Source organism: Rosa chinensis, chromosome 2 (genome assembly GCF_002994745.2).
Source record: "Rosa chinensis cultivar Old Blush chromosome 2, RchiOBHm-V2, whole genome shotgun sequence".
Lineage (NCBI taxonomy): Eukaryota > Viridiplantae > Streptophyta > Magnoliopsida > Rosales > Rosaceae > Rosa > Rosa chinensis.
Window position 1 is genome coordinate 74,828,469 of NC_037089.1, and position 21,187 is coordinate 74,849,655.

Below are 21,187 nucleotides of genomic sequence, written 5' to 3' on the forward strand. Positions count from 1 at the left end.
ATTAATGAGCTAGCTGCATCTTCAAGCCAGGGCTGGGCAGAAATCCTGGAGCCAGCAGCACTCAAACCTAAGAGCTTGGCCGGGTATATAAACTTCTCCACCACCACACCAACTGCACTGGAACCCTCAAGTCAGATACTCTTTCTGTAGCTTGTTTAGCCTAACCAAAACAAACATCTTTTAGGTATAAAGAGGGAGAGAAAATTGATTTGAAAAGTTATGGAAATGATTACACAGCCCCTAGACGTAGCCTTCCAATGGTTTAACTTTAACTATATATGTCAGTTCTATCAAAGGCTTATCTTGAAAATGTAATTGCCTGATTGCAAAATTGCATTGCAAAATGCTTATTAACTGTTATCAACTTTAATACCAGGAGGTAAAGATAGAGAAACCAAAAGGATTCAATTATACAGTTATGAAGTTGATGAAAGAAGAAGATTGATTGAGCATATACGGTAGTACGTACGGGAGAGCACGTACGCTTAATGTTTGATGTTCTTTGGTAGAGAGATGAAAGATTGTTGGTCCAACTTCGATGAGGTATCCACTTAATGTTTGATGTTGCGATATTTAGTTGTCTATCTCCATCAACATCGAAATGGATCATTAGTTTCTTGCATTAGTGAGTAGAATTTTTTGGTTTCTATAATTTTGCAAATAACTTTGCTTCATACTTAAGCATACACATTTGTTGCGCCATTTCCAGATTGAACACAAACAAGCTACACCATTTAAAATTGCCAAGGATGACACTTCCTTTTAGTTTTTGTTCGTGAAGGTGTTTTTTATTTATTTAATTTTTTTTTTTTAATCAAATATTTGGACGGTGCATTTTCTAATAAATAAAATTAAACAACAAAATCCATTCCGTTCCACCTCAGCTCTGATTCGACCAAAATAATATCTCTTCTCTGATTGGTGTTCAAGAATCAAGACGAAAAGGCCGATCATGATTGGTGGGCTGGAATGAACTGTGTGGCCCCACGTCCCAACCCGCCCTTTTAGACTGAAGAAGTCCCCTTTTTACTGTTTTACTTTTATTAATTTCCTTAGTGGAGTTCTATGGACGAGGTGATGACGGCTGCCGATGCGACCTCCGGCAGCGCCGCGACGTCGCCACCGGCATGGATCCCTGCCAACCTGGCTCTCATCTCCGCCTTCCTCGCCTGCGCCGTCGCCCAGTTCCTCAAGCTCTTCACGTCCTGGTCCGCATACTACTTCATTTCATCTGTTTCAAATTTCTGTACAGCAATTGGTTTAAATTAGCAAAAATTTGGTTTCAAATTGGTGTAAAATTGGTTGAATTAGGAGACTTTGGTGTGAATTTGACTGTGTGGTGGTTGCTGAATCAATGCTTCAGGTATAAAGATAGGAGATGGGATTCGAAACGAATGCTGGATTCCGGAGGAATGCCGTCGTCGCATTCGGCGACGGTGACGGCGCTGACGGTGGCCGTTGGGCTAGACCAGGGCACCGGAGGAGCGGCTTTTGCTCTTGCCCTGGTCTTAGCGTTAATTGTACGTTCATCATTCTCTCTCTGTCTGCTTTTTTTTTTTTTTTGTATGTACGTGAGAAAATTTGCTATGTATTTGAGCATTTTGCAGGTAATGTATGATGCCACAGGAGTGAGACTTCATGCTGGTCGCCAAGCCGAAGTAATTTCTTTCTTCTTTGACATGGTTTATGCTTGAAATTTGGAACTTGTTTTGTGCTTGACATTTTGTGTGGTTGAATTGTGGTGTTGTTTTGATATGTAGTCGGGAGTATAGTTCTAACACATAGCATATCGACGTGTTTGATAAGAGAATCTTTCCTTGTATATGATTGTTTGTATTTTAGATGGTTAATTGTGTTGGTGATTGTTGCAGTTGCTGAACCAAATTGTGTGTGAGCTTCCTCCGGAGCATCCTTTGTCCGCTGTTAGACCCTTGCGTGATTCGCTTGGACATACTCCAGTACAGGTTACTTCTCTAGTGAATTACTATAGCCGATACATTGTGGAAATGACAGCCTCTCCTTGATAGTAATATTAGAACTTTTTGGTCATTGTGGCCAGTGAAACTTTCATTTTACCAGCATAGGTAGTGCATGCTTACTTTACTGTATCAGAAAACTATATTACTAGAACATGTTGGTTCCTAGAGAACATGGCTGGTATCTTACTTGACCTAAATCTGGCTTGAAGTAATATTGTTATCCATGTGAAGTAATTATAAGGTCTAGCTTCAAAGACATGAAAGGGTCAAACAGACGGGAAATGTAGTTAAATGATTTCCGGATGATATCTGTTACTATAGCTTTGTCAGGGACATTTCAGTAAGATATTCCTAATCTTAATCTTCAAGTTTCAGTGATGATTTCTGTATTTGATTTGGTCTCAGGTTGTTGCTGGTGCTATTTTGGGATGCATAGTAGCATATCTAATGAGGGCTGCTTAGGGGATCTTTAAAAGATATTTGGACTGATACTTATTCTTTGAGCTCTAGTCTTATGGGCTGTTAACTTGTTGTAGTTTTAAATGGGCAAAGAAAGAGCTAATGTAAGATGTATTCCTCATTTATCAAAAGCCTGTATATTTGTTTAGGGGCCTTCACCCAGATACCGGAAACATTTTATTTTTTTCCCAAGAATTGAATTTTTCTTTTGTGAGGATGGATTTGAAATTTGAACAGTGTTGTGTATACAGAAAATTCCTTTACCAAATAAAAGACATAGTTGTGAGTCCCTTGATAGAGGAAGTACAAAGGAATCCGATATTACTTGACATTTTCGTTGTTTATGATATTCCAGATGTTTATGCTCTTCTTGCATAATTCACTAATTAATGATAAAATAGATTGAGGCAGAAGTGGGAAAGAAAAAATGAGCTCGGGCATGACTGGTTCTTAAATGAGGAGGTGTTTTATTGTCACCGAGTTCTCAACATGTAACAGAATTAGCGAAACAGAAAAGCGAAATGCAGTTTCTGCTGTTCTAATTAACTCTGCACTCTTAATGAGTTCATAACCACCCTGAAAGCTTATAAACGTTTCCTTCAGTTCTCTCTCCCTCTCACGCTTTCATGATACACAACAAACATATTCATGATACTCAACAAACAGACACTTTCATACAGATTGCATGAGGAAACAGAACAAAAACAGCCATGACAAAGAGAAGAGCTTCATCACCGATGCGCCAACTTTCGAGGTTGAGGTCAAGACTCATCATCATCCTCTGTGTTTCGCTATGTGTACTGGCTTTACTTAGTGTAGTATTCCATTCTGAGTCCAACCTCCAGTCCTCATTCCCCACCTCTCGAAGAAGGTCTCGTGCTTTTATTGATATTCAGTTTGTTGGCCCTCCAAAGGTTGCTTTTCTCTTCCTGGTTCGGCGGGATCTCCCTCTTGATTTTCTCTGGGGTACCTTCTTCAAGGTTTGTTTCCTAGTATTGCCGCTTGTTCAAAACTGAATAAGAAAGGTTCTTACATGTTAATTAATTGTGAGCTTTGCAGAATGGTGATGGAGCAAAATTCTCCATTTACGTTCATTCAGAGCCTGGTTTTGTGTTTGATGGATCAACCACAAGGTCTGCATTCTTCTTTGGTCGACAGTTAAACAACAGCATAAGGGTAGTCTTCTAGCTTCTTTGCCCACTTCAACAGCTTCAATTTTCCCATACATTACTTGGTTGCAAGATAAATTTGTTAGTCGAAGATTGATTGTTTATTTATGTTGCAGGTAGTATGGGGAGAATCAAGTATGATCGAAGCAGAGCGGTTACTATTTGAAGAAGCTCTTTATGATCCAGCCAATCAAAGATTTGTCCTTCTCTCAGATAGGTATATCTTCCCCTCCGAATTATCCTCTTTCAACTGTATATGCTCGGTTTTGTGTCAAAATAGTAAGTGGTTTTATTCCTTAATCAATTTCTTAAACTAGCTCCTGAGTCCTTACTTAGCATTAACATTTATGTTCATTCAGTGTTTAGTCTGAATCTAGCTAAATCTTCTGGCCGCTTATTGTGCAGCTGTGTACCTCTCTACAACTTTAGTTACATTTACAACTATGTAATGTCTTCTCCAAAAAGCTTCGTTGACAGGTAGTGGGATATATGCATAACCAGAATGAATTTTTTGAGAAACATCTTTAGTTGAGCTTTGTGTTTGCTGCACATATGAAAGAAACAGTGATGCTGAGTGTTTTGTAGTCTTGTGTTATAGCTTTATTGATGTTAAAGGACATCGTTATGATCCAAAGATGTCACCTACTATACATAAGGAGAGATGGCGAAAAGGATCCCAGGTTTAATCTCTTCCTACTTACTATTTGTTGAATAGGGATATATACAACCAAATAGTTCAAGATTCAAATTCTTTCAATGTTAGTAACTGGTAATTTTATGTTTATCACAGTGGATAACATTGGCTCGAAGACATGCTGAAATTGTTGTGGATGACGACACTGTTTTCCCCGTCTTCAGGGAATTCTGCAAGGTATACAAGTACTCCATTATTTGTCAGATTGTTTCCCTGGAAGTTTTGAAGAGTGTATAATTTCCAATAAAGCAAGAAATTGTTATCTGATGAAGTTCAAGAAATTGTTATTTGATGAAGTTTCATTTAGTGAAGTTAGAAATTGTCATGACTTAATTATAATATAGTGCACTGTTGCTTAATTTCCAGCGATGGCCGCCTACACCCCTGAGTTTTAGAAGGCGACTACTTGTAAGTGAATACAGTCTTTCACATTTTACATGAAAAAAATGGTGCATCTCTGGCCATCTAAGACTGCATTAACATACATGTGATCTTTATATCAACAGGCAATCAATTGGACTTTCCAGCTTCCATTGTTTACATTTCAGAGGCATCGCAATTGTATCCCCGATGAACATTATGTGCAGACACTACTTGCAGTAAGCAGAATGCTTCCTATGCTTTTCAGTCTTGATAGTCATAGTATATCATGATCAACATAGCCATAAGAAATTGTTTTCTATAATCATTGACATTGTGCTTCTTTTGAAAATGTTATAAAATTTGATTGCCCTGGATGCACTACTACAATTATTGGCAATGGCCACATACACATTCGTGACATTTTTGGGCCAAAGGACACACATGTGCGTGGCAATTACCTATTGACACGCTGCAGCCACTTTTTTTTGGGTCAGTGCCCTGTAGAGGGGTTGCTTTCCCCTTAATTGTCTCAGTTTTTGCTGAGCGTGGCTTCTTTGCAATTCTGACATGGTGGGACCATCGGGTAGGAATCAGAGTCAGAGTTTCAATTGCTTTTTTTTTTTTTTTCCAGTCAACAATTGCTTCTATTCATGGTCCAGTATCCAGTCCTATTGCTTCTTTGCAGTTCCGAAATTGAAATTGAAATTGATCAGATTCTTGATATTATTCATTTTATTTCAACTTTCTGGGGATCGATTGCTGAAATCAACTTAGGTTCAATCACTGCCATGGTTTCAACCTCCTACTCAGTGCTGAAATGAAATTGGGGATCTTGGATTAGAGATGATAGGCATAGACCCATACAAAATTCAATCAATAAGCCATAACAAGAAAACCATAGACAACAAAAATCATCCAATTTTTCTCCAGCATATATATCGAATAGAGCCATCAAAGAAAATAAAATAACAAACACTAAAATGGTACCTGATTGTGTTGTCGCTGGAGCGTCTCCATGGTCTCGGGTTGAAGCACGAGGAACGAGTTTTGATGGTCGATGGCTTCTTTCATCCGAGGTGATTCACAACCTCGCTCTCTACAAACTCAGTATGAAATCTCTTCAATCCTTTGCTGCAAAGAAAAACCACAATCGCATAAGAAATAAATAAATCACAATCCCTAATTCAAAAATAGAGGGAAGGTTATACATACTAACACACCCTGACGGAGGTGAGGAGGACGACGAAGACGCTGAAGCTGACGAGGCCCATTAGGGTTTGGGTGTCGGAGAAAGTCCGGCCGAAGATAACGAGAGGCTAATCGGAGGGGCGGAAGAGGTAGAGGAAGAGCCAGGCGGCGAGGAGGCCGAGGGAGAAGGGGTGGGTGAAGAGGGAGACGGCGACGATGAGGGCGACGACGGCGAGGTAGTTGACGCGGACGCGGAGGGTGGCGTCGGAGAAGGACTCGGGCTTGGCGAAGGCGGAGCGGTCGGCAAGCTCGGCCCAGGGGCGGCGCTGGGAGAGGCCGTTGCGGACGGTGTCGGTGATGTGGTTGATGAAGGCGCGGAAGGCCAGGGTGGCGATCCGAGGCTGGGAGGCCTGGGACTCGATGGATCCGGCGGCGGCGACAGAGGTGGTGGAGATCGGGAGGACGGGGGGACGGTGGTTGACATTGCCGGTGGATCGGGATCTGAAATTGTATCAAGTATTTTTGTGAAGATCTGGAGAGAGCTTTTTGGGTTTATAAGGGAATTTGTGATTGAAGAATCGGAGGAATGATGGAAATAGATGCAGTAAGACGAGAGAGAGAGAGAGAGATGGTTTATTTTTCCAGAAGAAGAGAAAGAGGAGAGAGAGAGAGAGAGAGAGAGAGAGAGAGAGAGATGGTTCCAGAAGAAGAGAAAGAGATAAGAGTCTGACGGAAAGAAAAGAAAGAGATAAGGGGTACAGAAAAGAAGACCCAAAAAAATATTAAATAATTGGTTTAAATAAAAAAAAATAAAAAAAATATTAAATAATTAGGCACAATGTTTTGTGTTTGTCGGTTAAGGATACATTTGAATATAAAGGTGGGTATGAGTTCTATATCCACAATTTTGTAATTGTGTGGCAATATGTGTGTGGCCTTTGCCCACATGTGTTGTGGTGATGTTGGGATCACATTTCTGTTTATCATTTGCAAATACTTGTTCATAATTTTTATTTTTCGGAATTTCATTCAACTTCTTCGTCTGTGTCTTGTGACAAGATAAGTGGACTTGACAACGAACTTGAACGACGAGCAGTGACCTATACATTATGGAATCAGTCAACCCTACAAGGGAAAATAAAATCTTGGCACCCCTTAACATTTGATTATGCAGAAGCAGCTCCTCAAAAACTAAGACAAATAAAGGTTAGTAGTCTCATATCACTACAATTAGTAGTTAATACAACAATGAACACAAGCAACAATGCATCAAAATAATAATAATAATAATAATAACCTTGCATGTTCTTAATTTGCTGCAATTACCTTGCTCTTTAATCTCTCAGGAAATCAACCACGTCTACAATGAGTATGAACAACACAATGAGTTCTGCCATACCAATTCCAAAGTCACTCCTTGTTTCTTGTTTGCACGAAAGTTCACTCTTGGAGCTGCAATGCGCGTCTTGAGAGAAGGTTTGGTTGGTTCTTATGATGTGACAGCAATACTACGAGATATCTAGCCTCTGAAATCAAACCGGAAAGGGATGGACAGTGGCTCCTTCGGCATAATTAAGCAACTATACCATTACAAACAAAACATCAACAGTTGCACTTGCACACCAGTTGAACAGATCGAAAAAGAAAATGTATCATGCTGGCTAAGTAAGAACATATCAGTGGAGATGCCAAATAAGAAATAACTAAGATACTCAAATTTGAACTTAATGGCTCATGTGGCAAGTTGAAGCCATCATCAAACTCCTCCCTCCAGTATTCATAACTATCCATACCATGTACAAAATGAAACTTCTCCTTCTCTATGAAGCGGAGAATGTAACGACGTCGTAACTCCACGACCGCGGGCCTTTTACTTCTGTCTTATAGTCTCATGAACAGAGGATTTTTTTTTTTTTTTTTTTTTTTTTTTTTTTTTTTTGCGATGGAGCGTGAAGTCATGAACGTTTAACTTGGAAGGTGTAGATATTCCTTGATTCTTGGGAGAGATTGCCCATAAATGATCTACACATGAATATCTAAACATCTGTTTTGCGGAATTGTGATCGAAAAGTGAGTCTCACAAAAAAAATCTTCAACTACTCCTGATTTTAATGATCTTCATTAGAAACTCTCCCTACTAAAATATATAACGACGTTTATAAAAAATATATATATATTGTTTTAGGGAATCAGAAATTGAGAGAAATTTGATGTGTATTCTCATTGATAATAGGAGTCTCTTTATATAGAGGATTACAATGTATAGAGTCTGAATCATATAAGGAAAGATAATCTCTAGATTCTTTTAATTAAATCATATTACCACTAAGTCAAGTAACCTAGAGTTTGGATCAAACACAAATAGAGATATCCTTAAACACTCCCCCTTGTGTTGTCCAAACGCGGTGCTTCTCTCATTGCCTCGTTAAAAACCTTGCCGAGTAACAAAAACCCAGTGGGACAAAAATAACCTCGATCGAAGGGGAAAAAGAGCACAACACACCCTTCACGATTCGAGACGAACATTTAGACATCTCCCCCTGATGTCTGTGCCTCCCCCTGATGACTACGATCATGGGAGTTCAGATAATTTCCGCAAGCCAATTCTTGCCACATGTTTCTCGAACGTGGATTTGGGCAATGACTTAGTAAACAAGTCTGCCGCATTGTCCTCAGATCGAACCTGGTTTACTTTGATCTTGAGGAGCTTCTGTTGTTGTTGATTGTAGAAGAATTTAGGCGATATGTGCTTGGTGTTGTCGCCTTTGATGTAGCCTTGCTTCATTTGTTCAATGCAAGCAGCATTATCCTCATAAATGCTCGTTGGCTCATCTGTGGTAGACCTCAAACCACAATTGCTTTGAACATGCATAACTATGGATCGAAGCCGTATACATTCACGAACTACTTCGTGAAGAGCAATAATCTCTGCATGATTCGAAGATATCTTTAACACCAGTCCAATGGCGTCGTGTTGGCGCAGAGCTATATCTAGCTAGCAAGTTCACAGCGAATGAGATATCCGGTCTTGTGCATTGTGCTAAGTACAATAATGCGCCTATTGCACTAAGGTAGGGCACTTCTGCCTCTAGCACTTCTTCATCGTCATCTTTTGGACGAAATGGATCCTTCTTTGGATCAAGACTACGGACGATCATTGGGGTGCTTGAAGGCGTAATCTTGTCAGTGTTGAAGCGCCTAAGCATCTTTTGGGTATAAGCTGATTGATGAATCAGGATACCATCTCTACAGTGCTCAAGTTCTAAACAGAGATAAAACTGTGTTTTCCCAAGATCTTTCATCTCAAACTCGGATTTCAAGTGTTCAGCGGTTCCCCTTAACTCTTTAAGGGTGCCTATTATGTTCATGTCATCGACATAAACCGCTACTATTGCAAATCCGGAACTTGTCCTCTTTATGAACACACATGGGCATAGTTCATCGTTGACATATCCCTTTCCAATCAAGTAGTCACTTAGATGGTTTACCACATCCGTTCGGATTGTTTCAATCCATATAGTGAGTGTTTCAACCTTATAGCAAACGTACTCCGTGGTTTAGAGCCACTTGACTTGGGTAACTGAATTCCATCTGAAATCTTCATGTATATCTCCGTATCTAGATCCCCATATAGATACGCAATAACCACATCCATAAGCTGCATGTTCAGTTTTTTGGAAACTACCAAACTGACAAGGTAGCGGAACATTATGACGTCCATTATGGGAGAATAGGTCTCTTCGTAGTCCATTCCAGGGCGTTGTGAGAAGCCTTGCGCCACAAGGCGAGTTTTGCACCTTACAATCTTGTTTTTCTCATTACGCTTTCTAACGAATACCCATTTGTGACCAACTGGTTTGGTGCTGGGCGGTATTGGCACAACTGGTCCGAATACCTTTCTTTTCGTTAGAGAATCAAGTTCTGCCTGGATCGCATCTTTCCATTTTGGCCAATCAGCTCTACGTTAGCATTCATCAACGGAGCGTGGTTCGATGTCATCGGTCTCAATAATCTCAGGCGCCATTGAATAAGCGAATACATCATCAATGATGATGAAGTTTCTTTCCCACGTCCCATGTACGCTGGTATAATTTACAGAGATCTCTACGTTCTCATAGGTAGGTTTTGACATTGAGGCGTTCCCCAATGATGTCTCTTGGACATAACCGTAATCCAGAACATTCTCATGGGACGGATTTTGAGTATCGATGATCAAAGGATTTGTTTGTGCCTTATTCGCTTTCTTTCTAGGGCGAGTATCCTTCGAACCAATTGGTCTACCACACTTCCTTGTGGGACCTGCGGCCATAGATGCCACATCATTGCCATGCTGGGCAATGACGCCATCTTCTGATGTCACAGGAGTGGCGTGATGTCCAGTATTTGGGACATCGATCCTTGCAGGCACGTTTGTAGCAGGTATGTGTGATCTCGTCAATTTGGCAACATCAGAAAACGCATCAGGCAGAGTGTCTGCTATGTTCTGAAGCTCGATTATTCTTCACACTTCAAGTTCAGACTGTGCGGTACAGGGATCAAGATGAGACATTGTGGGGACAGACCACGACAATTCCTGTCGTTCCTGTTGAATATATGTGTTTTTATCTCCCCCTATCAAAGTGACAATCCGCAAATCTAGCGGTAAAGAGATCGCCTGTCAAGGGTTCAAGATAGCGGACGATGGTTGGAGCATATCCAACATAAATGCCCATTCGTCATTGTGGACCCATCTTAGTACACTGTGGCGTAGTAATAGGCACATAAATGGCACACCCAAAAATGCGTAAGTGTGATATATTAGGCTCGTACCCAGTCACTAGCTGTAACACATAATAAGATTGGGTTGCAGTGGGTCGTAGACGAATTAGCGTCGCTGCATGCAATATTGCATATCCCCAAGCAGAAACAGGGAGATTGGTGCGCATAACCAATGTCCGTGCTATCATCTGTAGTCGTTTGATAGCGGTTTCTGCGAGACCATTTTGGGTATGAACATGGGGAACTGGATGCTCTACATCAATTCCCAGTGACATGCAATAGTCATCGAACGTTTTCGATGTAAACTCCTCAGCATGATCAAGTCAAATCGACTTAATAGGATGGTCAGGGTAGTGAGCCCGTAGACGGATAATATGGGCGAAGAGTTTAGCATAAGCAGCATTTCTAGTGGACATGTGACCAGCGTGTCGACGCATCAACCAATACCATTAAGTATTTAAAAGGTCCGCATGATGGTTGAATTGGTCCACAGATATCCCCTTGGATTGTCTGTAAGAATGGAATGAGTATTTTAGGATCCTTTGCATAGGACGGTCTCGGTCCTAATTTCCCGAAAGAACAGGCTTTGTAAAATGAGCGAGGGGCCTTAGAAGCAACCATTGAGGATTTTGGTTGGGCCTGAGCGTCTGTAGTGCTATTAGAAGCAGAGTGTGTGACTACATCTCCCATTATGGCGTTAGAGCCATGGAAATTGGATTGTGTGGCGTCATGGCCACTAGGAGGAGCAACCATGGCGTCATGCTCATGGTTGGCGCCATTTCTGGAGTCATCACTAGGGACAGGGGCAGCCTTTCGGCGGCCCAAGACAGAGCAGCTCCAGAAGCTACAATTTTTGCGGTCTTGCTAAGTTCTGGAATCAATTTTTGATTCTTGCTTCTTCTCACCCTAAAGAAAGGATGCCCGTGTGTAGTGACATAAAGTCCACTAGATTGACACATAAGCTTCTCTAAGATGCGCTTTCTTCCGCAATCATTAGAGTTCCGCAATCATTAGAGGTAATGCAAAGGAATTATATTCCGTTCTCACTATGTGTTTCCGCATGGAATCTGTTGACTCTTATATCTTTGAAGCTCAATAAGGAATAAGGTTTGATTTGCCTTAGGAGCGTAGAGAGCTTCAGTGACTTTAATCAAGGTGCCATTTGACAATAGGAATTGGGCCATTCCATGTCCTTGAACTAAACTTGATGTCCCAGCCATCGTAGTCACAAATGAATATGTAGGCAACATCTCCAAGAATAATTGTGTATGTCGTAGAATGGTGTGCGTAGTAGCACTATCCGCAAGACATTGAAGTTCATCCATTCCTAAAAGAAAAGCTCATAATTAAAAAAGGAGTCATAAAGAAAAGAGCTCAACTTTTATTAATAAGCCAAACGGAATTACATCATCGTTTTTTTAACCAAAGAAAATGTAATCCAATAAACTAGTTGATGCAAAACAATGGTAGTCGTCTCACTTCTTTCGGTAATTCCAATGTAAATGTGACCAGGCGAGTAGAGAGATGTCGGTGGAGCAAAGCTCGCTTAAGTACCACTTATCTCAAAACTTTTCTAAACATCACACTTACATTGAGTACGCCTACTTTGAAGAAAGACTAATATCATTGGCATCTACTACAAAAGTAATATGGCAATTGCATACATCTCTTGGAAAATAAAAAGACTTAATCAAAATCGCCAGTTTCTGGGTCTTGATCCTTGTAGTCTTCCACCCTTAGATCGAGATTGCCATCTTGATCTTCTTGTTCCATATAATTTGCCTCCCTTGCTTCACGATACATCTTGTATGCGTTTGCAACATTCTGGGATGCAGTATACTTCTTTTCCACTTGATCCACATCGAAGACAAACATCTTTATGGTTAGGTTCCCTTGATCGAGATGTTTTTGGTGCATGATTTGGACGACTATTACTCTTGGTGGCGTCACCACCATAGCCGGAGGCTCCGCCTCTCTTTCTCTTCACACGTTGACCTCCACGGTTCCGTGCACGCCTCTCTTGGCGATTTCCTTCCTCTTTAGGGCGAGAATATGGACCAGAACGTCCATAATTGTCCCTACTCTTAGGTTTTCACTCCTTGCGTCCTCCCTTGGGGCCGCGACTATAGTTAGACTCCGGAATAGACTTGGTTCCCACGGGTCTAGCGTTATAGTTCTTCACAAGAATGTTGTCGTGCTTTTCAGCTACGTTCATGGCGCCAATGAGCTCATGAAATCTTGTGATACGTCCTGCTTTCACATCAATCCGATAATTCTTTGAAATCATCAGGGCAGAGACGGGGAAGGTAGAGAGAGTCTTCTCGATCAACAACGTATTAGTTATGGCTTGGCCACAAAACTCCATCAGAGACTTGATACGAAGAGCTTCCGAGTTATAATCAAGCACATACTTGAAATCACAAAAGCGGAGGCTATGCCATCGCACTTCTAAATCAAGAAGCAGGGAGTCACGAACATTGCCAAATCGATGCTCAAGTTCTACCCATAGCTTTCTTGGGTCTTCCTCATTGAGGTATTCACTTTGGAGCGCGTCATTCATGTGCCTTGTCATGAGAATGATGGCTTTAGCTTGATTTGCTTCAAAAGCAGTAGCTTACTCAATGGAGAGCACGTTCTGACTAAGCTCTTGGATGGCTTCCAGAAATCCATCAGCCTTAAGATGTTGGCGCACATCTCGGACCCACCTATGGTATCCTACACCCGTTGTCTCTAGTGAAACAAAGTTCAACTTGTTCAGGTAACTCATCTTTAAAAACAACACAAGATTAGGGTTAGTTTCAGAGCGAAAAAGGCTACCACGAAAAACTATTAAATTCCTAAGCGTAGTCGCTTCAAAGAAATTAGCGATTTTCTAAGCGTAGTCGCTTATAAGAAAAATCCGATTCCAAGAGGGGTTTTGGATTAGATCGAAACAATGATGTATGTGGTCGATCGTTTTCTTCTCAACAAACTCTAAGTTTGGAGGACTCTACAAGCTCCAAACTTGGAGTGAGCACGAACCCCCACAGTTCGGCTTTTGGTCTCCCCTATGAAGAAGAAAGGGGGGTAGAAGAAGGGATATTGGAAGTCCCCGAGAAAAGAAGAAGAAATTGAAAAAAAAAACTTCAAAAACGGGAACTTTTAGAAAAGATTTACCTTGAAAAGTGGTCGGAAATTCTTGACCGGAAAAAGTCGCAGGAAAAGTTACTGTAGATGGCCGGAAAAAGGTTGACCGTAGATGAGGACGTTGCACCGGTTGCTGACGTGGCAGTCAGGATGTTGACGTGGCAGGCTGACTGGACGCCTGCGAGGACGCTGACGTGGCAGTTTGGATGCTGAAGACAGAGGGCTGACTGGACGCTGACGTCAGAGGGCCTGCTTCTGGGCTTGGCGGATCTGCTTCTGGGCCTTAGGCTGAGTTCTGGGCCTAAGGTTGACCAGATATGGGCTCGGTTGACTGAAGCAGAGGCAGATGATGCAGGTGGTGGTTCGATGGTTCAGTTGCTTCAGGCGGCCGGTTCGTGTGGTTTTAGGCCGGTTCCGGTGGTGATTTTTCAGCTCCGGTGATATGGGGTCCGGCTGCAACTGCTGGTGGAGTTTGGTAGCAGTAGGCAGGGAGGAAAGCTTCGAACCAGGCAGAGAGGATATTGGTATTTCCGGGGTCCGGTTTGGGTATTTGCCGGCCGATTCTGGGGACAATGCCGCCGGTTCTGGGCTTCTGGAGGTGAGAGCTTCAAGGTGGGCGGCGGAAGTTTCTGTGGTTTGAAGGCTACGAATATTAGGTTTCAGGGTTAGTGCTTCGTGCTGATAATGTGTTTTAGGGAATCAGAAATTGAGATAAATTTGTTGTGTATTCTCATTGATAATAGGACCCTCTTTATATAGAGAATTACAATGCATAGAGTCTGAATCATACAAGGAAATATAATCTTTAGATTCTTCTAATTGAACCCTATTACCACTAGGTCAAGTAACCAAGAGTTTGAATCAAACACAAATAGAGATATCCTTAAATATATATATATATATATAACGACGAACTTTCTTCGGCAATAAAAATAATTATTTCGTAGGCAAAATATATTATCAACAAAAAAATAGTCGGCAATGGAAATAATTCAAAATTTTTAATGTGAAAATCCCTTTGCGAACGAATTTTCGTCGGCATTCGTTGTTTTCTAATTGGTGGGTTTCATTTTGAGAAAAAAAAAAAAAAAAAGTCTCCGGCTCTCGGCCCACAAAAATTTCAAAATCAAAATGGAGGGAAACCACTTGGACGCATCGGTATCCTCACACCCATAATTTTCCCCCAAATTTTGAAACCCTAATTCCCCAATACTCTCTCTCAATTTCTCAGTTACCAATGGCCGACGTCCTAAGCCCCGACCCAACCACCACCCAGAAGCAGCGCCTCTCCATGGCCGCCCGCCTCCAGTCTCCCACCAGCCCCTTCTTCCTCGGCTCCAACGACGACCACCTCGAGCGTGCCCAGACACGCGCCGCACGCGCAGCCGCGATTCGAAGAAAGTCCCTCGCCCTCAATCGTCAGCCACTGCTTGACGGCCCCGATTCCGATCCCGGCCTCGACAAGCAGCAGATCCTTGAGCTCTTCCAGAATTGTATAAAACTCGCGAGTGAAAATGTCGGTCTCTCTCTCTCTCTCTGAAACTCGATTTAGAATTAGACCCCATTTATTTACTGAAATTCTTGCTTTGAAAAATTAGGAATTTGACAATATGAGTGTGAATTGTGATGACCCTTTTACTGTATTAGTTTTCTTGGTACATTTTTTTTTTGATAAAATTTGGTTTTGATATGTCGGGTGCAGAAAATTAACCAAAAGAATACTTGGGAGCTGAACTTGATTGACCACTTGGCGGAGCTTGTCAAGGTCGAAGAGGAAAAGGATGCTGAGACGAATTTTCAAAAGGTACATTGCCCTCTTTTTAATGCTATGATAGATAAAGACAGTTCCTTTTCGAGTAATCTTTCGGGTTAGTTGTGGTACTTGAAGTTTATGAAGACCAAATTTAGTTAGAAAGAATTACATTTTTCGGACTGGTGGAGAGTTCCCACATTTGAATTTGCTAAGTTCACTTTTCTATCTGTGCAGGCAAGTTGCACTTTGGAAGCTGGAGTGAAGATTTACTCCTTGAGAGTTGATTCAGTTCACTCCGAGGCATACAAGGTCCTTGGTGGGATGAATCGAGCTGGACAAGACAATGAACAAGGTTAGATTCTTGGTCAGCTGTAGCTTTGCCTTTTTGTTTCTTTTTCAAGAGTTTTCATTTCCTGGCTAAAGTTGATTTCAAAACTAGTGCTTTACTTCATTTGGAACAATTATTGATGTGAGGAGAAGTAGATTTTATCTAAGTTGCGGGTCTGTTCATAGTAGTCAATCTATAGTTTCAGGGTAGAGAAAATATGTATGGTGTACAGCTATCTTTAAGCAGCTAATATGTAGTACTTTCACCTTTTTAATCTGGATTTGTGCTCCATGATATAAATTAGTCTCTTTACCCTCTCTTCTAATGTTAGATACTGGTACGGAGGATGCCAATGCTGACAATGAACAAGACATGGCTACTTCCAAAAAAGAGAGAAAGGTTTGTTGCTCTCTGACTTGATAGAATGATTATAAACTCTGAATACTAACTACTGATGTCTGACATAAATACATAAATGCAGATGTCACCTTTATCGACACTGGAGTCATCTTTTGAGGCTCTAAATGTGAAAAAGTTTGATGGTGATTACATATGCTTTCCTAATCTTATTACTACTTTGGACATGAGATGCAAAGGTAAAATTTATAACGTAGTTTTGTTTTCATTTTCAGTTGCATTTGCAGTTGATCCACTCTATCATCAGACATCTGCACAATTTGATGAAGGCGGGGCCAGGGGTCTTTTAATGAATAATCTTGGAGTATATGGTAGATGCAGAGTGCTCTTTGACTCATCGGAGGTGCCAGGGAAGTGCATATCATCTGAGAATCAACATGATAAATCAGATACCATTGATCTTTCTTTTGCTAGTGGTGAGTTTTTGGTCACATTATTGTGTTCCTGGTAACTCTTTTCTTCTCATTATCCAAATTAGACTATTAAGTTTCAATAACAGCCATATCTTCTTGCTCTTTCTATAGAATATGTTGAAGAGATGGTAACGAACATGCGGATGAAAGATGAAATTTCACCAACTCTCAGGCATTTGGTTGATAGATTTGATGAAGATAACAGAAGGCCACCAGATACATATTCATGTGCTCAGGAATCGGCAGAACAAGATGATTCTACCTTTAATAATGACATTGACATTGATGGTGGTGTTGCATCTCACAACGATGGGACCTGGGATTATGATCATGATGAGCAAACAAGCATGGTGGAGGAGGAACATAACTACGAAAATACAAGTTTCCCTAGTTATCATGAGGTTTATATTACATACAGATATACTATTCATAGAACCGGTTTTTCGATCATATGTATTTGTTTCATTGGTCCCTCTCAAATCTGTGAATAAGTGAAGAATTACTTTGGTCCCTGATAGTCTATTAACTCTTGCAGGAAAATGAACTAAGTTCTTTCCATGAACCTGATTTTGATGACAGACTTGAGAAAGTTGATGGCTTTTTGTTTTTAAGTCTTGGATTCACTTCAAAACAAAATGCTTGGGCAGGTCCTGATCATTGGAAGTACCAAAAAACTAAAGGTCAGGTTTCATATCATACCAGTATGCATGCATGCATAACTGTATGTCATCTGTAGTTGTGAACATATTTCATGACCCGTTTTCCAGGTTCCGAGATGAATCCTCCTGCAGAACCACCAATAACAATTAAGCGACAAAGAAGCAAACAACAGCCTGATATTGATTTCACAAAAGCCTTGGAAGAAGAAATGTCAGATCTATTTGCTCCCCCCAAAAACCCCAAGTCGTTGCTGCTGCCCGCAAATAGAGCAAGTTGCAGTACGAAACTTCCTGAGGATTGCCACTATCAACCAGAGGATCTTATCAAGTTATTCCTTCTACCCAATGTAAAGGTAATACTTTTCACAACTATTGGTATATATATGTTTTTCCATTAAAGTGGAGTTTACTGTATCTTTTTCTTGATATGCTCTTTTGGTTGTAGTGCCTTGGAAGGAGAGGGAAGAAGTCCTCAGGTAACAAATCTTTTTTTGGTTGATAAACAGTACAAATGACCAATTAAGACCTTTGGAACTTTGGAACTTTGCAGTACAAACCTTTTTCTTCGGATCCTTTTTCTTTCTTTTGTGTGAAATGTGCAATTGATATATGGACAAAATAATTATGACATGTATTGTTATACCTTCCCTGTAATCAGATCAATCAAGGCAACAATATGATGATTGTGGGCAATCTTCATTTTGTGATGATGGTGGTGGCCAGTATGATGACGGCCAATATGACGAGGGAAATGTCCATAGTGATGTAGAGGACTTTAGCACACTTGTTTCTCAACCTCGCCAGGTTGGTTCTTAACCTTTCAGCGTGGTGTATTTTGAATTATCCCTTGCATTTGTGCATGAGTCTGAGTGTTACTGTTTGGTAGCATATGAATGGGAGTTCATGTATATCTCAGGTCGATGATTGAAAAGTTTCAAGTTCTATACATATTCATCATGGAGGAGATAGGGCTTTGCAACTGCAATCTTAAGAATAGTTTGAGCGTGTTATTGGAATTAAAACAAATACTTGCAGTTTTAGCTTACGCTTGCATCCTACCTCTAAATAATACAGGTAAACAAAATTGAAGTCCAGTATGACAAGACGTCCAAACAAGTTGATGTCCAGGCTTTGAAAGAAACCCTTTGGGCCCATGTACAAGAAACTGTTCAAAAGTCTACCCAGGTGTGTAACAAATTTTGTTTTATATTCTTATATAGGTTTTTTAGTGTACCATTTTTTTTTCTATAGAATAATGGATAAGAAAAATGAAATAACTTATAGGAATAACATAACTTACAGGACGTGTAACATAACTTATAGGAATGCACCTTTATATTCAAATAAAATTAAAAGATACATAAATAGGTATTAATTGCAAACAACTACACGCCTGTTCACCCAAAAAAAAAAAAACTAATACAAGCCTGTTGAGCATGGATATGATTGATCTACACACCTTTGTCTTGAATTGGATACGCTAGACTTGACAGATTCCTATGCATGGAAAAACTTGTTAAATGTGAACCATATTTAGGAACTTCGATTATTTCACGTCTATTTGGTCTGCTCTCCTTCGTTTGTGGTTCAAGGAACAAATAGGAAAGCAAAAACTTGCTGTATTCAACCACATGTCTGGCACCACCATGAATTGTCTATGGCAGTTCATTCATACATCATTTCAACTTTTGAGAATGTAAATTCTGATTATTGATATTTCTTTATTTTGATAAAGGGCGAAGAACAGGTGGTGTCCTTCAAGCAAATATTGGGTAGCTTTCCTAGTGACTGCAGGGCTGCTCCAACTATCAATGACATCTCCCCTCATCTGTGTTTCATATGCCTATTGCATTTAGCCAATGAGCATGGGTTGAAGATCCTTGGCAATACCAATCTGGATGATCTCAGTGTACACCTACCTCTCTTGTAATGAGGCACATTTTAGTGGAACCGTTGGGAGCATTGTAATTTTTTATGGTCCATTATGGAGCTTAGCTCATCATCATATTTATAATGGAGAAAAATTTGCCTGATGTGTACCTTGTTAACAACTATTTAATCAATCTCCAGGCGGCCTTTGTAATATCTTCGATTAGTCTCCTAGACTCACTCAAGTTGGGTTGTATTTGTATATGGAGTTGATCTTTGGTGTGATCTTGCTAATTAAAAAAGGGAATTCATCACTCCCTACTTCTCATGAATATTTTTTTTTTCAGCTTATTAGTCTTCTGTTTGGCTTGATTTGATATGGGCTTCGTCTAAGATATTATTTTGATAACTGTGATACATGTTAGTTATTAAAATAACTATTACTAATTTTTCTCCACACATGTGCATGTGTACAGTTTTGTTTTTTTCTTCAGAACATGAAAAAGAAAAGATAATTGAAAAAAAAAACAGTTACTGCATATAAAAAATAGTGGAAGAGAAAAGCAGGTTGTGATTTAATTAATTCTCAAATTTTTTTAATTTTTTAAGGTCATTTCTGTCAATTTTTTAATAATGAGTGGTTATTGCAAATTTTTTTTTTTTTTTTTTGAGTAAAATGAGGTCATCCCTTTATTGAGAATTTGAAGAACTACAAAGCATTAGAATCAGCTGCTACAGCAGCCAGCAAAAAACTAGGTGGAGAAACAAAAACCAGCTCTTGCTGCAGAGACTTGGCATGATCTGCTAGTAGGTGAGCAACCTTGTTGGCTTCCCTACCTATATGACTAATCTTCACATTTGGAAAAGAGAGCAATCTCTCCCCAATATCGTTATAAATTCTTCCCAGCAAAGAAGTATTTGAAATGGAGTTAACTGAAACCTGTTGTTGCACCAGCTTCGAATCAGTCTCTATCAACATAGGCATCATGTTATGATCTAAAACAAAGCTCACTGCAGCCTGACATGCTAAGGCCTCGGCATGTTCAGCTGGTTATTGTAGACATGGGCAGTCAACTGTTTGAAAAATTATTTATTTTCTTTTTATATAATTTTTTTTCTTTTATCATTTACTATACTACCACTCAATTATTAAAAGTTACTTAAAATTAATATAAAGTCTAAGAATTTTATTACCTTTTCACACCACTTTCATTAACAAAATCTCTTCTTTTAAATATAGATATAGATATAGATACATAGGGAACTCTCGACGTCATCTCAAATTATGGGCTGATCATAATATCGGAGGTCTTAGGTTTTCCTGTGAAACTTTGGGTTTTCTTGGTGTTGGCTGCGTGGTCTCGTCCGACGGCGCCCCGGCTCTAGCGTGGGCCTTTGGTCTCGCCGGTGCATGGTGGCTGTTGCCGGACGGGGATTTGGTGTCTTCGAGATGGTGGAGGCGGAAGCATTGCAGGCGACTTTCCTCTGCCTTGATTGAGGTCGGCGGCTTTGCTAATGGTGGTTCCGGTCTGGGTCGAGTGGTGCAGATCTTTGTCCGGAGCAGGAGCGTCTGGCGCTGGGTGGGAAGGCGGTGTTGTTGTGTGGCACTATTGGGTATGGTCTGCTGTGGTAGGGGTCGATGGGAGGCGGTGGAGCAGGTGGATTCTCGAAGGAGTTTTTTTCAGGCCGCGTTGTTCTATTGGCTGTGAGGATGGTTGAGATGGCTGGGTGACTTTTGGGGATCACCACAGATCAGATCTACAGAGGGGTGGAGCGGCAAAGCCAACTTCAATTCAACGACGACGGCCGTTATGTATGATCAGGTGACTGTAGCTTGGCGGCGAATTGTGGGGTGCAATGTTTTCCTGTTGGTTTTGGTTAGGGTTTTGTTTTTTCAGTTAGGGTTAATAAGTCTCTACTCACTTGAGTTATGGTTGTGTTCCTACTCTTTGGAGCTAGGATTAGGTCTATGTGTTATGCCATGTCAATGGTGACATTCCCGAGGACGATTT

General features: G+C 40.6%; 3 protein-coding genes across 3 annotated transcripts; all 3 read left to right on the forward strand.

Annotated features, from left to right (window-relative positions):
• Positions 1-1,025: 1,025 nt before the first annotated feature.
• Positions 1,026-2,733, forward strand: LOC112189068 (uncharacterized membrane protein YuiD). The gene is made up of 5 exons (XM_024328337.2): positions 1,026-1,208; positions 1,364-1,520; positions 1,608-1,658; positions 1,872-1,964; positions 2,385-2,733. The coding sequence occupies exons 1-5, from the start codon at positions 1,066-1,068 to the stop codon at positions 2,439-2,441; spliced, it is 501 nt and encodes a 166-aa protein (XP_024184105.1). The 5' UTR covers positions 1,026-1,065; the 3' UTR covers positions 2,442-2,733.
• Positions 2,734-2,878: 145 nt separating this feature from the next.
• On the forward strand, positions 2,879-7,467 carry LOC112189067 (glycosyltransferase BC10). Its single transcript, XM_040513586.1, has 11 exons — positions 2,879-3,418; positions 3,498-3,614; positions 3,724-3,824; positions 4,013-4,084; positions 4,206-4,287; positions 4,398-4,478; positions 4,668-4,709; positions 4,808-4,943; positions 5,955-6,368; positions 6,814-7,058; positions 7,199-7,467. Exons 1-11 carry the CDS (start codon positions 3,149-3,151, stop codon positions 7,373-7,375), a joined length of 1,737 nt encoding a protein of 578 aa, XP_040369520.1. The 5' UTR covers positions 2,879-3,148; the 3' UTR covers positions 7,376-7,467.
• Positions 7,468-14,880: 7,413 nt separating this feature from the next.
• On the forward strand, positions 14,881-19,498 carry LOC112188790 (condensin complex subunit 2). The gene is made up of 13 exons (XM_024327999.2): positions 14,881-15,252; positions 15,439-15,540; positions 15,724-15,841; positions 16,149-16,216; positions 16,299-16,359; positions 16,450-16,650; positions 16,759-17,048; positions 17,183-17,327; positions 17,415-17,659; positions 17,752-17,782; positions 17,965-18,110; positions 18,381-18,491; positions 19,042-19,498. The coding sequence occupies exons 1-13, from the start codon at positions 14,974-14,976 to the stop codon at positions 19,234-19,236; spliced, it is 1,992 nt and encodes a 663-aa protein (XP_024183767.1). The 5' UTR covers positions 14,881-14,973; the 3' UTR covers positions 19,237-19,498.
• Positions 19,499-21,187: the final 1,689 nt, after the last annotated feature.

Coding starts and splice junctions, on each gene's coding strand:
- LOC112189068 (XM_024328337.2), top strand. CDS start 1,066: ATGGACGAGGTGATGACGGCTGCCGATGCGACCTCCGGCAGCGCCGCG. Junction 1,521..1,607: donor CCCTGGTCTTAGCGTTAATT/GTACGTTCATCA, acceptor AGCATTTTGCAG/GTAATGTATGATGCCACAGG. Junction 1,965..2,384: donor TTGGACATACTCCAGTACAG/GTTACTTCTCTA, acceptor ATTTGGTCTCAG/GTTGTTGCTGGTGCTATTTT.
- LOC112189067 (XM_040513586.1), top strand. CDS start 3,149: ATGACAAAGAGAAGAGCTTCATCACCGATGCGCCAACTTTCGAGGTTG. Junction 3,419..3,497: donor TCTGGGGTACCTTCTTCAAG/GTTTGTTTCCTA, acceptor TGAGCTTTGCAG/AATGGTGATGGAGCAAAATT. Junction 3,825..4,012: donor TTTGTCCTTCTCTCAGATAG/GTATATCTTCCC, acceptor CTTATTGTGCAG/CTGTGTACCTCTCTACAACT.
- LOC112188790 (XM_024327999.2), top strand. CDS start 14,974: ATGGCCGACGTCCTAAGCCCCGACCCAACCACCACCCAGAAGCAGCGC. Junction 16,360..16,449: donor AAATGTGAAAAAGTTTGATG/GTGATTACATAT, acceptor TTTCATTTTCAG/TTGCATTTGCAGTTGATCCA. Junction 18,111..18,380: donor TTGTTTCTCAACCTCGCCAG/GTTGGTTCTTAA, acceptor TAAATAATACAG/GTAAACAAAATTGAAGTCCA.